This window comes from Acanthochromis polyacanthus, chromosome 1 (genome assembly GCF_021347895.1).
Source record: "Acanthochromis polyacanthus isolate Apoly-LR-REF ecotype Palm Island chromosome 1, KAUST_Apoly_ChrSc, whole genome shotgun sequence".
In the NCBI taxonomy this organism is placed as follows: Eukaryota; Metazoa; Chordata; class Actinopteri; family Pomacentridae; genus Acanthochromis; species Acanthochromis polyacanthus.
This window is the reverse complement of record NC_067113.1, coordinates 28,963,320-28,977,466: the sequence shown is the minus strand read 5'-3', so window position 1 is coordinate 28,977,466 and position 14,147 is coordinate 28,963,320. Positions and strand designations below refer to the sequence as shown.

The 14,147-nt window shown below is 38.3% G+C and overlaps 2 protein-coding genes and 1 long non-coding RNA gene across 4 annotated transcripts in view; 2 read left to right on the top strand and 1 right to left on the bottom strand.

The window, feature by feature from the left end:
• The window catches only part of gmfb (glia maturation factor, beta), an 11,452-nt gene extending 5,539 nt beyond the window's left edge, over positions 1-5,913 (top strand). The window contains exons 3-7 of the mRNA XM_051957459.1: positions 678-727; positions 1,022-1,073; positions 1,298-1,378; positions 1,473-1,546; positions 2,576-5,913. Coding sequence (XP_051813419.1) covers positions 678-727; positions 1,022-1,073; positions 1,298-1,378; positions 1,473-1,546; positions 2,576-2,647 — 329 coding nt within the window. The 3' untranslated portion in view covers positions 2,648-5,913. The remainder of the gene's footprint in view (positions 1-677; positions 728-1,021; positions 1,074-1,297; positions 1,379-1,472; positions 1,547-2,575) is intronic.
• Positions 5,690-6,583, bottom strand: LOC127536649 (uncharacterized). Its single transcript, XR_007945717.1, has 2 exons — positions 6,462-6,583; positions 5,690-6,013 (listed from the first exon to the last, which is right to left on the bottom strand). It is a non-coding gene; the product is annotated as an uncharacterized LOC127536649 (long non-coding RNA).
• Positions 6,461-14,147, top strand: cnih1 (cornichon family AMPA receptor auxiliary protein 1). 2 transcript variants are annotated; one of them, XM_022197112.2, is made up of 6 exons: positions 6,461-6,646; positions 9,204-9,272; positions 9,541-9,588; positions 11,723-11,835; positions 11,923-12,066; positions 12,820-14,147. In XM_022197112.2, exons 1-6 carry the CDS (start codon positions 6,566-6,568, stop codon positions 12,845-12,847), a joined length of 483 nt encoding a protein of 160 aa, XP_022052804.1. In that variant the 5' UTR covers positions 6,461-6,565; the 3' UTR covers positions 12,848-14,147. The 2 variants fall into 2 exon arrangements, with proteins under 2 accessions (XP_022052804.1, XP_022052805.1); XM_022197113.2 differs by lacking the exon at positions 9,541-9,588 and having other exon boundaries at positions 6,463-6,646.

Genomic DNA, 14,147 nt, shown 5'->3' with positions numbered 1-14,147 from the left:
CATGTTGTGGCTGATTGGTATATTTGCTTCTCTGCCAGGAGTTAGAAGAGAAGATTGATACTACAGTCATATCTGCCTATTAAATATGAAGCTACGGCCAGAAGCCAATTAGCTTGGGATAAAGACTGACTAGCTATTTCCACTTTATTGCAGTCTATTAAAAAATTCAGAGTGTCATTAATTCTGTCTGACCAAAAAAAGCAGATGAACTTTCTGCTTTTTCATGTTTGATTTGTAAAAGTCTTCCAAGCGTGTTCCAGTTGGAGACAGATGTTAAAAATATGCTCAGTCAAAACTTACATAATGAAAGGAATGACATATGAGCCAGCGACAGAGGGAATCTATGAGTTACCTCTAAATGCAGCAGGTGGTGTGACAGGAGTGAATATCAAAACTGAGCTTAAGCTTTATCCTCAGCCGTGTCTGGATCAAAACGTCATTTCTGCTGAATGGGATTATGGCAGCGTGTTTGCATGACTTGAACTCATAAACACCTTTTACACCAGAACATTCACAGCAGAATATACTGACTCATTTTCTTGGCATTTTAGTCTTTTTCCTCCAAAAATATGTTCCTTTCGACTCACTAATCAGCAGTAATTCCAAGCTGATGTGACAGTTTCCATGTAAACTGATTCAGAAACTGACTCCAATGTTTGTTTGTTTTTTCCCTTCAGTGAAGATCGATAAAGACAAGCAGCTTGTTATTCTTGACGAAGAACATGAGGTAGGTTTTCTATTACTGTCTTTATACTCATATACTCTTGTGTCCACAAAAAAAAGTAAAGGTTCAGCTCTGACAGTGAATTTTCTGGTAATTAAAGTAACATTATAGCAGTGGGTTGAAAGATGTGATGATGAAGTGGATAAACTTTGTCTGGTGAAGCTCGTTTTGATTTTACAACCTGTCAGCTGCTGGATGTTAATAGATAATTGTTTCTTTAGATAACGTGTAACTAACCGAAGGCGTTGCATCACACCAGAGAGCTGAAATGTTCATTACATTTCTGTCTTGTTTTAGGATATTTCTCCTGATGATCTAAAGGACGAACTGCCTGAGAGACAGCCCAGATATCCTTTGAATGGACGTTCTGCCTTATTTTAGCAGTGTTTTAATGATTTATCCCCCCCATCTTCCTCTATCATGAATTTTAAACTCACTTTCCAGCAAAATGTCACAGATTTTTTCAAAGCAGTTTAAATATTTACTTGAAGTAAATGACTTTATCGTACAGGTTGGTGACGTGTTTGTTCATTTGCTCTGATGTAAACAAAGTGTCCTTAGCACCAGGAACATTTGTGGTCTACAGTTATAAATACCAACATGATGATGGACGTGTGTCTTATCCCCTCTGCTTCATCTTCTCCAGTCCAGTGGGTAAGAACTTCTCTTTCACTTTAAATTTGAAGCAGCATTTAATATTTTAAACTACTACTGACGCTGTAAATGTTGGCGTATTTGTGTTGGGCAGGTTGCAGACCAGAGCAGCAGATGATGTACGCAGGAAGCAAAAACAAACTGGTGCAAACTGTTGAACTGACCAAGGTTAGTGGAATTTTTATGAGCCGTAGTCATAATAAAGTGGTTGTGGGTGTAATTACTGCAACTCTGTTATAGAAAATGTAGTATTTGACACATTAGTCAGACTGAAATATCTTGAAAACCGCTGGATGGATCGTCATTAACTGTTTTACAGACATTCATGATCCCCAGAGGATGAATCTTACTACCTTTTTTATTCCCCAACTTTTTTATCTGGCACTGCCATAAAGTTTAAATATCTCTGTAACTACTGAATGGATTTTAATAAAACTGGATGCCGATATTCATGTTGCCCAAAAAAAAATCCTAAAACCTTGGAGAAACTTTATTGTTTGGTCTAGAGCCACCATCAGCTGAAAATGTAAACTAGTCCAATACTTATACTTGTGACCAGATACCTTTAGAGTGAGGCTTGCTTCTTGCTTAGTGCTATTTAGCAAATGCTAGTCATAGTTAAGTGTGAGACCTACATACCAAACATTAATATTTTCAGTTTTCAGTGTGAGAGCATTAGCATTCTGACTGTCATTTATCTGCTAGTGTAGCTGTAGACTAATATGTTAATGCTATTTTGTTTCATTAATTGAGGTAGTTAATGTAGAGAATTCCTAAACTTTTCATCCATTTATCTAGATGTTTTATTATCTGATCTCATATTTGTCAAATCATATATTATTTAAATTTGGCAGCTTTGAAGTAGTCTTCTTGCGCAATAATAAACTGCTCCCAGAGCTCCTGCTACATTTAAAATGCTCCATGGAAGTCCTGGTCTCCAACTACATCAGGTACCATCTGTGCTGCATGCTGGAGTTTGTCCACTGGGTTAAACGACAAGCATTCAACTTAAATTTTCAGTTTTGGAGAGAGGTAGAAGATTCAGGAAGCAAAGTCTGTTTAGTTGGGTAGATGAAGCGCAACAATTTTGTCACTAAAGCCAAAAAACTCTTCTTGAAAGTTCACTCACAAATGCCTCAGGACGTTAAAATAAAATCCCAAATCCTGCTTGTCACTCTAATTTCTATGTTTTTACAGGTGTTTGAGATCAGAAACACAGAGGACCTAACGGAGGAATGGCTGAGAGAGAAACTTGGGTTCTTCCGCTAAAGTTGTCACCTCATCCAGAGGTCTGGGATGTGAGGAGGATCCAGATTGCACAACTCGTTTCCTCTCCGAGAGAACACGCAACAGTTAATATTTCCCTCCTCTTTGTATCAGACCTGATTTAAATAGTGTTTGCTCTCTGCACTCAGTTTTAGGCCTGTTCGATGGAGTTTATTACAATTCTACGTGTGCTAAAAGGTTCAGACAATCGAAGGAGTTTGAACATTCGTGGCGCTAACTACACCTCACCCACTCGGCAGCCTAAAACTTTAAATGCTATTTGACGCAGGTCTGCTTTTGTCTCCCAAACAATCTCTCCATGTGCCAGTTGTGTGTCTGTGTTGAATTAACACTCCCATAGATCTTCAAGTGGACAGAAATTGATCTTATGTATCCGCCCTTTCGCCGTACATTCATTCCGCAGACTTTAAAGGCATTGTAACTACAGTTTGTGTTTACACTTATAGCAGTTTTTTTGCATCTCTGAACCCCCTGAGTTTCACCTTTTTATGTTTTTTAATTTTTCAGAATTTGAGGGAGACTTATTTTTAGATTTTTTTTAGCTATTTCTGTTGTATGTAGGGTTAGGTAAACATATAGATTTCATTTCCTTTTGTTGTTAAATTCCCACCAGAACCTCTGAACAATCACAGCTACAACCCAGAGAACAATAATAATTTCTGTTTTTGTCGGTCTCTCTTCGGTGTTCATTCAAGGGCATTTAAATTACAATTTACACACTGTCATCACTCCAGTCTTTAAAGCAAAAGAACACTACTACTTACATATGATGTGTTACAACACGAACAAGCTGGCAGACGCCCTTCACTGGTGCTTATTCTGCTGCAGATTTGACCCTGTTAGTCTGTCACCAGATCTGTTTATCTCTGTTTTGAGGAAAAACAGCGTGAATCATGGGTAATGCCTTTGACCTGCATATTTGTTACAAAGATATAACACTCCAGGAAACAATATTTTCACTGAAACATTCCAGACGTGAACATTTACACACGAAACCTCTAGCGACCATGACAGTCATGACAACACTGCACACAGGGCGGCAATACCTGCCCTCTTTTTAATCTACTGGGCTCCTCTTCTAAGTGGGTTACTGTGTCTTTAGGGAGATTGTTAGCTATTATTGTGCATTATAGCTCTTACTGTTATTAGTGTTTCTGAATGTTGTGCTTAATTCTCATGTAAAGCCACTTTTGATTGCTTCATGGTTGCAGCCTTGTGAATGATGGCTGCGACTTCTCCAAATGCCAGTTGTGCTTAATATTTAGACTTGGTAGGTTAAAGGAACAGCATGTGGGCAATTTACATCCTCCATACAGAACAGGGTTCGACCAGTGTAGCTCTTTGACAACTGATATTTATGTACTAAATGTGCCAGCTGCTCATTTTTTGTGCCAATGCCGCATATCCTCAGTGAAAAATGCAACACTTTCAGCTTTTAGCATGTTTTGAATGAGTCGAAGCAACAGAAATGTGTCACTTTCTACTCTATTCTATACATTTGGCTATTTTCTGGCCCCAAAAGGACTTTAAAAAATCCTCCGAAGCAGCAATTAAACCAGTGCAGCACCCTTAAAACCAGTTGCTAATACTTTAAGCTCTTAACAGCAGGGTGACAAGTCCCCAGTGGGGTTAACCCAAAATCAGCACACATAATTAAATGTTTGGAACATGCTACACTCTGGTTTTGTATGCAAGACAGAGACCTCAACTTGAAGGGCAGAGTTCTGGTTCGTAAGATCAGCTCAGTATATTGGTGTGACCCTAATAAAGAACTACAGGCACAAATGAATTCCACATGGTCTCTCATCAGTGTTGTCTCCTGCTCAGAAACTCCTATTTTGGAAACACATAAGGGAGAGTTGTGGCCAGTTTAAAGCCACATAATGTATGATGTTACTGCTAAGTCTACCATACCAATGCCTTTTCTTATCTTTTCTATTCTTTATCATGTCTATGTCTGTTTAAAGACCATGAGACCAGAAATGAAAAAACTGACACAAGAGAAAAACTGAAGGACACTGAAAAAGCTTTTTTTGCTCACTGTTTTTTTTTTTTTTTTTAACTGTGGTCTGAACTTCCAGGAAAGATAATCTTGTTCTTCAAATGCAGTCCTGGTCACAGTAAATAATAGAAATGGTTTCTTTTCCCAGAGATCGGACTCAAAGATATGTACGTACAATCAAACCACTTCATGTAAAATCATTTGTTGATGTCAAATAATAGACGGTAAATTATGATTTACATGTCAGGACAGGGTTTAACCCAACAGGAACAGCGGGACACAACTGAAATCACATGTTTTAATATCTACTGATAACCAGAGTTACACTGTCAGCTTGATATTAACCAGTATTATGCTGCTGTAGCAGAAAAACTTGACTCCCACCAGGGTGATAGTTGTGTTTATAATCTTTTTTTCCCCCCTTTCTCGAGCTGAAGTTGTACCTTTTTTGTTTTGTTTTATGACCCAAAAGACTTGCAAAACACTTTAAAAGGTCATGGTAAATTTTGAAAAATGCACACTTCATCTGAAATTAATACTTGATTTTGACTGATTTTGATGTGAATTTAAAAACATATTTATTGGTTTTCTTTTCTAAATTCTTAAAACCTCTAAAATGTGGAGAGCTACTGTAAAAGACGTACATTTGTTGATGTATTTAAACAGTTTTTTTTAAGCCCAAGGACGTGCTTAACCATTTTCTGCTCGGTTGCATTAATTCTTTGACTGATACAGTTTATTTGCACATGACCTCTTTAAAATGGGGCAACATTTGCATCTCAGACATCTGGTCCCATGTGTGGTCTTACTCTTAAATCCAATATTTACATAACGACAGTCATTTTTTGAAATAAACCTGCTGCTGTTGCTATTTTCCTGGAAATGTGATGTAATAAACAGTTTTGTTCATCATGTCTCCCCAGTATAAGGCCTGTTCAACTGGAGCCATGTATCTGGTCATGTCCTGTGGATCTAATAGCTTTTCCTCCTATGTGGTGAACTTGTTGTATATTTGGCCTTGAGTCTTTTACTTTTAACCTGCAAATGTGTCGTTCAGCTCTTGATGTCCTCTCTGATCAAATGCCTATTCTATTTTCTTTCCTTTTTACTAAAAAAAATCAAAAAACACCTGAGACATCTACCATAACCAGCTGCCTCATGGCATCAGTGAAACTTGAGATATTTGTATTTTCCCATACTTTATAAAAGTGTCTATTGTCCAAATAAAATGACAGTGATGTCTAAACCTTCTGTTTTCAAAAGAGTCTTGTTTTCAAACTGTTCATATGCACTTACGCTATTTGGTCCAGTGCTGGCCAGACAGAAACTCTTTCCAGTTTGATTTTCTGAAAAAAGCACAAGATTTTAAAATTAATTGAGAAAAAACGCTGTATAAGGTAATTAAATGAGATACTTTAATGTATATTGCATGTACATATACAGTCATGTGGGAAAAACAATTACATCCCATGGAAAGTGTTAAATTAATTCAGTATATTTTACCAACCCAACACTTGGTTCTCTATTATTCTGTATTATTGGCTAATTTTCTGGTACATTGACAGAAAAGGTTCAATAATGTACACGACAAGTTAATTTCTAAATAAATAAATAAACAATATGAATGATGCGTGTAATTTTCACATGAATTCTTCACAAAATCTGGTCCCAGCTGTGTTATTAATTTTAAATAGAATATAGAGTAAAGTTTGGAGGAAAACAACACACCCTAACAGGAATCCAGAAGATGGCAGTAACGCTACTATAAAGGACACGAGCTCGCTAAACACTCACTGAAGAAGAAGACGATCCACCGACAAATCTCAAATCGGTTGGGGAACTGCCTGCATCATCCGCCGACCGGAGCCAGGAACCGACGAGCAGAACCGGAGGAAAAAATGGCGTTCACATTCGCGGCCTTCTGCTACATGCTCGCTCTGCTGCTAACGGCGGCGCTTATCTTCTTCGCTATCTGGCATGTAAGTAAACGCGGACACGGACCTCTAGCCCGGCGCTCAGAAGACTAGAAGCGGGGGGTGAAGAAGCGAACACCGGAGCTCGGCCGGCCGGGAAGCCACATCACCCCGGTTGTTTTAAGTTAGCTCGCCGCGGATCCAGTAACGGCCGGCTAGTCCGTTTCTATGCTAGCTCCATGGAAACAAAGCCATAGAAACGGCCGCGCGCTGCGAACCCGCCCGTTATAGAATGAATCGCACACACCCTGATGCTAACTAGCTTTAAAAGTTAGCCTTGTAAACCAGGCAAACAAACACTGTTTGCGTTCACATGTCATCTTGACACAGTTCCCCCCATCTTGTACATTTTATTGTGCACCACACGAATACAACAAACGTCTATTAACTTGTTAAGCTTGTCAAACTAGCATTCAGTGTTGCGCTAGTAGCTAGTTAGCAGGCTAGTTAGCAGGCTGAGCTAACTTCTCTGTACCGCTAGTGCTGGAAGAACTGATTCTGCTGTCATGTGTTTCCTGTCATGTCACATTTATTATGCAACACTAGTCATTTTAATGCGAGAAAGTCAACTTTAGCTGCAGGATTTTGTCGATGTTTCACTATGGTTGTAACTCATTTACAACTAATTAATGACATAACATGGTTAAAACACAGAGGCGTTGGCAGGATCTTGACACATTGGTGAGCTGAGCACACAGATCTTTAGACTTCAACCTGATAATGGCTCCATTTTAAACATTATTATTTCCGAGTAAAATGTACACAGAACTACTCGAGGTAAAGTCAGGTGATCCCACTTTATTACTGTACTACTTATTAACATCCCAGTGAGTGTCAAAGCTATACTCATGTGAAGTTGTGTTTTGGAAATACTTGTTTTCTTAAGTTAATTTGGGTGACCAAGAGGGGAACGGTGGTTTTTTTTTTTTTTTTTTGGGGGGGGTGGGGGGGGGGGTGGTTCACTGTACTCAACTGCTCCACAATACCAAAAATAAATAACCAACAATAATCAGAACGAATCTGTTGTTTGTGTAGCTGAGAAAACCTTCAAATAGTGCAATCATTCATACAAATACAGCAACTTATACAACTTGAATTTGTTTTAGTCTTTGGCTACCCGTTCCCGTGATTTATTAGTTACTTTAATGATTAGAGGTCGTATTCTATTTGTTATTAATGTGTTACTACTTCTGTAATAAAACACATGACAGAAAAATATTTTGGCTTTAGTGAATAGATCAGACTTTTATTAACAGTAAAATACTACTTTAATGCTTTCACAACTATTTATTGTCATTTTCAGTTTTAACGCCTGATCAGTGTCAGATGAACAGATCTTCCATGAGCTTTTTTTTTTTAATATAAATTAGTGTTTGTATTGAGAAAAGCACTATTAAATGTACTAAATTGTATAAACAACAGTAATCTCTGAACAAAATGATGAAACTGTTCTCTGATTCTTCTGGTGTTTTTGACAGTTTGTTGGACAGAATAGATCATTTCAAAACCTTACCTTTGGTTCTGAGGAAGTCAAAGTCAGATTTATTTATGAAGCAAGTAACAGCCAGCCATAAAACACAATGACTCGGAGATAAATGGGAGTGAGAGGAGACAATAAAATAATATGAATATGAGGTTATGATGCCATAAAAGATGGAGACAGTGTGTCGAAGAGAATAGATGGCGTACAACTTAAAAGTTTTCACCTGTGCTTTTAACATTTGTAGACTAAATTATTATTTGGTTAACTGGAAAAATACATATTATGATTATAATTTGTTTACAAGTACACAAGAATTAATGACATGACATAAAACACGAAGAGTACTAAAACAGACGGTTTGCGGGCCAAATCCGGCCCGTCAGAGTCCAATCCGGCCCGCATGACGACTTTGCAAAGTGTAAAAATTACTGAGAAGACATTCACTGCAAATTGTAAATTTAAAATAATTCTGAGAACACGACTAGTTGTTTTGCTCACAAAGTAAAATACTAGATTGCTCATTTATTTGTCATTTTATGTCTCATTTTTGTAATATTTTGTCATGTTTTTGTTGTCATTTTGTTTCTCGTTTTTGTTATTTTGTTTCCTTTTTGTCTCACTTGTGCTTTTTGTCTTATTTTTTCTATTTTGTGATTTGCTTTATTTGTTCTTTTGTGTGTCTTTTTTTTTGTTTTTTGTTGTCTCGCTTGTGTCGTTTCTCTATTTTTTGTCGCTTTGTTTCTTTTTTTGTCTCATTTGTATCTTGTTTTTGTCCATTTTGTTAGTCGCGTTGTAATTTCAGCAAATTTTCTGTCTCTTGGTTGTTTTGTTTCATGTCGTTTGTCTCATTTTTTGTCATTTTGTGTGTCATTTTTGTAATGTTTTGTCTTGTTTTTTTGTCTTTTTCTGTCTGACTTTTGTTGTTTTGATTTTGAGAACATAGTTAGCATTTTTCACCTGTTTTCTTAGCATTTACAGACTAAATTAGTATTTAACTGATTTAAAAAAAAAGCAGACTGATAGATGGAACGTAAGTTTCTTTCTGTGTGTTTTTACATTGTGATCATCTTGTTCCTCCAGATAATAGCATTTGATGAGCTGAAGACTGATTACAAGAACCCTATAGATCAGTGTAACACTTTAAATCCGGTAAGTAAAAACCATCGCACCGCTCACACCTTCCTTGCCTCCATGACCGCATGCAGATTTGCTCTGTTGAAAGATGTTTTCTTTATTTTTTAGCCTTAACTTTATCCGCCTATGTGTCTTTTTCTATCATCTTTCTGCACTGTTATGCTAAATAACCTGCCTGTTATGAATTCAGTGATCTTGTCAGCTGTCAATCTCTAACGCCTTGTTTTTCCTAATCTGCCTTTTTTTTTTTTTACACTTTTTTTCTTTATTTTACGGCAAAAAGACAGTTGAAAAGGTCAAAAAGATTAAAAGAGTCAAAATTGCATTAAAGGTTTGTACCAATCTTTAAAATGCCCGCTCAGTTCAACTCAGTCTGCAGTCTTGTCATTTTGCACGGGGAAGTGTTTGCAAACGTCTTTTCAGTTAACTAATCTCAGAGTTCAGGCCAGAGTACAGCTCGGGATTACACAACGTGCCACCTGTGCCTCAAGTTGCACTGTTGCTTTTAAATATTACTTTTTTGTAAGCATTTTGATGTGAATTTTTAAGAATATTGCAGCTTTTAGGATGTAAACATTCGCTAAAACTTTGCATTTTGCTTTCTCTCCTATTAAACTGCATGTTTTAAGCTTTGTTGAACACGTTCTTTTTTTTTTCTTTAGAATAACAAGTAGTGGAATGCTCTTTTGGATGGTTTATCAATCGTTTTTGATTATTGATAAAGTCTAGCTGTTAACTGAAAAGACTTGCAAATGCTCAAAACATGCATGATTTATTACAACCTACCCTTTGTTTGCATAAAGTGCTACAGTTACTGGTGCAATAAATTCCCAGTAAACTCAGAAAGTCAGACATTTGGTCTCGAGTTTGAGGCCAAACTAAAATCCTGGCAAAGCTTTTCACGGCGTTACTCACAGAAAGGCAGATTATTGGTAATTGGATTTTGTAGAAAATACTTTAAGCTGTGGATCATGGTGATGTTTGATTGGTGTTTGAGGAAATTTATTTTATTCTCCAGCTACTTTTTTCATTTTTTATTTTATTTTTTTAGTATTTAATGCATAGTATTTTTCTATAAGGTGAAGGCTGCAGTTTGAGTCAGCATTTAGCAGATTTAAGCTGCTGCATATGAGCTCAGTTTTGGCTCGAACCTGCGTCACCTGTGGTTCAGAACAGATGGCTGCAGAATCCCAACACTCTCCAGCTCAGCAATATTTGGGGCCACCGATTGGTCAGTGATTTCACTCGTAGGAGGAGTTATTTTAGCAGGAAAAAAGTGCAGATTTTTTGATTTCTAATCCACAAAGCGCTCCACAATCCGATCCGTGGTGGATCTTTTTTGCGTGTGGACCGCTCAGCTCAGCCGGCTCAACTTCTTTTAGTGCCGTGTTTTCTATTTGGCAGCACAGTGCAGGATTTCAGCACATTATAGCCCCTCTCCTCCTCCACCTTTCCTCCTCTTTCCTGCACCTTCCTCCCCCCACCTTACACGCCCCTCACCTTTTCCCATCTGTGGGCTGTCGGTCGCCCTGCCGCCCTTCCGCCCTCGGCTCTTTTTTGAATGCATGGCTTCCATGTGGTGCCTCCATCTGCCCCCTCTGAACCCTCTGCACCAGACCGAACTCCGTAAACCCTCGAGGCAGGCTGCTGCTGCATCAACACTGCTCGTTGCTCACAGCATGGTCCTTTTCTCCGGTGTGTCGTCCAGTACGTTTGATGAATCTGTAGGCTCGCCCTCACTGCAAAAAAAAAAACATGTTGAGATGTGTAAATATTGTCCAGAGAAAGCTTTTTCAGGGTTCCCCCTTTCACTCGTGGTCAGATAATGCTTAATAATGCATGGGAAATGAGCCTTTTTCTATCCACTTGCAACAGGAGATTTCTAAATTCTACAATCAGCTCACATAATTTAACACAATCGTGGGCAGCTGAAGACAATGCATCGTTTGGTTGCATCAGTTCAGCCACATTGTTTGCATTTTAGTGTTTAATTTCTCACCCTGCTTCTTGTGTTACAAATAACATGAGAGTAGTGCACAATAAGGCTCTGTTCATGTAATTTACCTACAAAACAGGAGCTCACTGTGGCTTATTTTGCACTTTAATAAAGTAAAATATCTGAATGTGAAGCTGAACCCGCCTCATAATTTTGTATTTCACTCTCTTCTTGGACTCTCTGGAGTTCGACTGCAATTTTTAGATGTCCGGCTCTTTAAATAGCTCGGCTTCCTCTTTGTTAAAAAGGACTCGATGCCTTTGAGGAGCTGTAACTTCAGTCTGTTCCATCCTCGGACCGCTCTGCTTTAGCTTCTTCCAAGTCGCTGCATTTGTTCCGCCACACTTTGTACTTTATTATATCTGTGTGGACGTTTAAACAGTTTGTCAACATATAAGTGTCGCTAAGGGCAATAAACTACTAACTGTATGTGGATTTTGACGTTTTCTTTACCTTTGGCTCCTTCCAGCTGGTTCTCCCAGAGTATCTCATCCATTTCTTCTTCTGCGTGATGTTCTTCTGTGCGGCCGAGTGGCTCACGCTGTGTCTCAACTTACCGCTGCTGGCTTATCACGTCTGGAGGTACGTAATATCGAACTTTCTCCACCCGATAAACTATGAAACTCCTGCTGGCTCTCTAGAACCTGCTTTTCTTGCGCTCGGCTGCAGGTATATGAGCAGACCTGTGATGAGCTGTCCAGGACTCTACGACCCGACGACCATCATGAATGCCGACATCCTGGCGTACTGTCAAAAAGAAGGCTGGTGCAAATTGGCTTTCTACCTCCTGTCCTTCTTCTACTATCTCTACGGGTACGTATTTCATTTTCGAATCTGCCCCAGTTGTTGAAAACTTTCATTTTTTTCATGTGTAATCTCAGAGTGATTTTCAGTAACTTTAAATATTTGTAAAAGAATAATGGAAATATCGTGACCCTGTATTTGTTACTCCACCAAAGTATGCGGTGGAGTTATGTGACAATCGGCGTATGTTTGTCTGTCTGTCCGTCTGTCTGTGTGCAACATTACTCAAAAACGGACCAACGGATTTGGATGAAATTTTCAGGGAAGGTCAGAAATGACACAAGGACCACCTGATTAGATTTTGGCAGGGATGTGGCTATAGTAGCCTGCATGTGAGGTGTTTAGGGTCAATCTGTAAATTTTTATGTCTGTAAATAAGCAGATTAAGGGACAGTTTGATGTACAAAATACAAACGAAAATATAAATTAAGCTGTACCCAAATTGTCTCACTTGCTGAAAATATGCTTATCTTTGACACTACAATTTACACGTGTTCCCTGAATGCATCACATGCCGGCTACAGTGGAAGCTAGCTCAGACAAACCTTAATTTAAGTCTTACTTTGGTGCAAATATTTCGACATCACCGGAAATGTAGCACAACCTGGACTTTGAATCAATGCTTTTTGTATTTAAATTAATAGTGAGCTCAACATTGTTTAAAATAATCCTAATTATTCAGTAAAACGCTGCAAAAGCCACCCTTTAATGTGTTGAAGTAATGCAGTATTTCATTCTATGTTTATTTGCTCTTCCTGACAGGATGATCTACGTTCTGGTGAGCTCTTAAGACGGGACAACGAAGGATAAAAGGACCTGCATGTACAGTCGACGACCAGACACTATGATCTTAGTGCTGGAACACTGGACCTGCTGGAGAACCACCGTTCAGCAACACAAGACGCCATCTTATAGTGGACGAACTCTCGACTCCCCCAACAACAGCAGCAGCAGCGCAGAGTGTCATTTCAGAAACATTTAGCCCGTTTTAAGAGAATATCTCGGTTGCAGCATTTCTCTCATAGCACTATAGTTAAAGATTTTATGGAAAATACGGACAAAACCTGAATGGACAAGCTTATTTTTCCTCTTTTTTTAAATTTTGGACTGTGTGGTGATTTTTTTTCTTTTTTTCCCTGATACTCGGGATTGAATTTTTTTTTCTTCATCAACTTTTGAGTGTTTACAGGTTAGGTAGACATCTTCAGATGTGCATTCAGCTGTGAGAATCTGAGCTGCGTTAGCGTTTCTTTTTTTTTTTCTTCTTCCTGTGAAATTAGATTCTGGGCTTCGACGGCTAATCTATACCTGCCACGTGATTCATTACTTTAAATAGCTAAAAGTGCAAACCAGACTTCTGTTTTTGACGCGTTTAAAGGGAACAGCGAGGGCGGAAGTGCGTGGGCTATTATCACTGAGTGTTGCACAAGGACAATCATAGTCTGGTTGTTCACGACATCAAACTATCCGATGTGTCGTTTCCATACTTCAAACTTGTAATCCCTTGTCGAACTCTTGGCAATATCTGTTTTCTTGAGTGTGAATCCAGAATAGAGCACCATGTGTACGTGACCTGTACTTCTGTAGAATCGCCCTTTGCAGCTACCGATAAACTTCCAAATAAAAAAAAGGTAAACTCGACAGTACAGCGTGTTCAGCATTAGGAGGCGACAGTATTTTAGCTTTTCTCTGCATTTCATAGCTGATGTGCCACACTGTTGAATGGACCTTTTCTTTTTAAAATAAACTCTGTTGTGTTTTTGTTCAGTTTCACCACCAAATATTCCACGTTTGTTAGGAAATCCACTGTTTTATTTATTGTGCGTTTTTAATTTTTAAAGGTCTTTTTCTCCATCACGATATCAAGCACTCCTCGCAGTGTCGACATTTCTTTCGAGGCCATCAGACAAAATTTTCTCATTAATACTAGAGTATTTATTGCCATTTCCAACATGTAAATTTATCAGGGAAAAGGATTATCATTTGTCGCATAATAAAGGAAATTTTTATGTATTAGATCCCATCGTGTCATCTAGGAAATGATTTATGATTTTTGAGTCTAAATAAAATTATCCCACTCTGTTAAGGTG

Bases quoted from the DNA above. Each gene is read 5' to 3' on its own strand.
- cnih1 (XM_022197112.2), top strand. From the start codon at position 6,566: ATGGCGTTCACATTCGCGGCCTTCTGCTACATGCTCGCTCTGCTGCTA. The intron at 9,589-11,722 runs GTTTGTACCAAT...GGCTCCTTCCAG, and splicing joins GAGTCAAAATTGCATTAAAG to CTGGTTCTCCCAGAGTATCT. The intron at 11,836-11,922 runs GTACGTAATATC...GCTCGGCTGCAG, and splicing joins CTGGCTTATCACGTCTGGAG to GTATATGAGCAGACCTGTGA.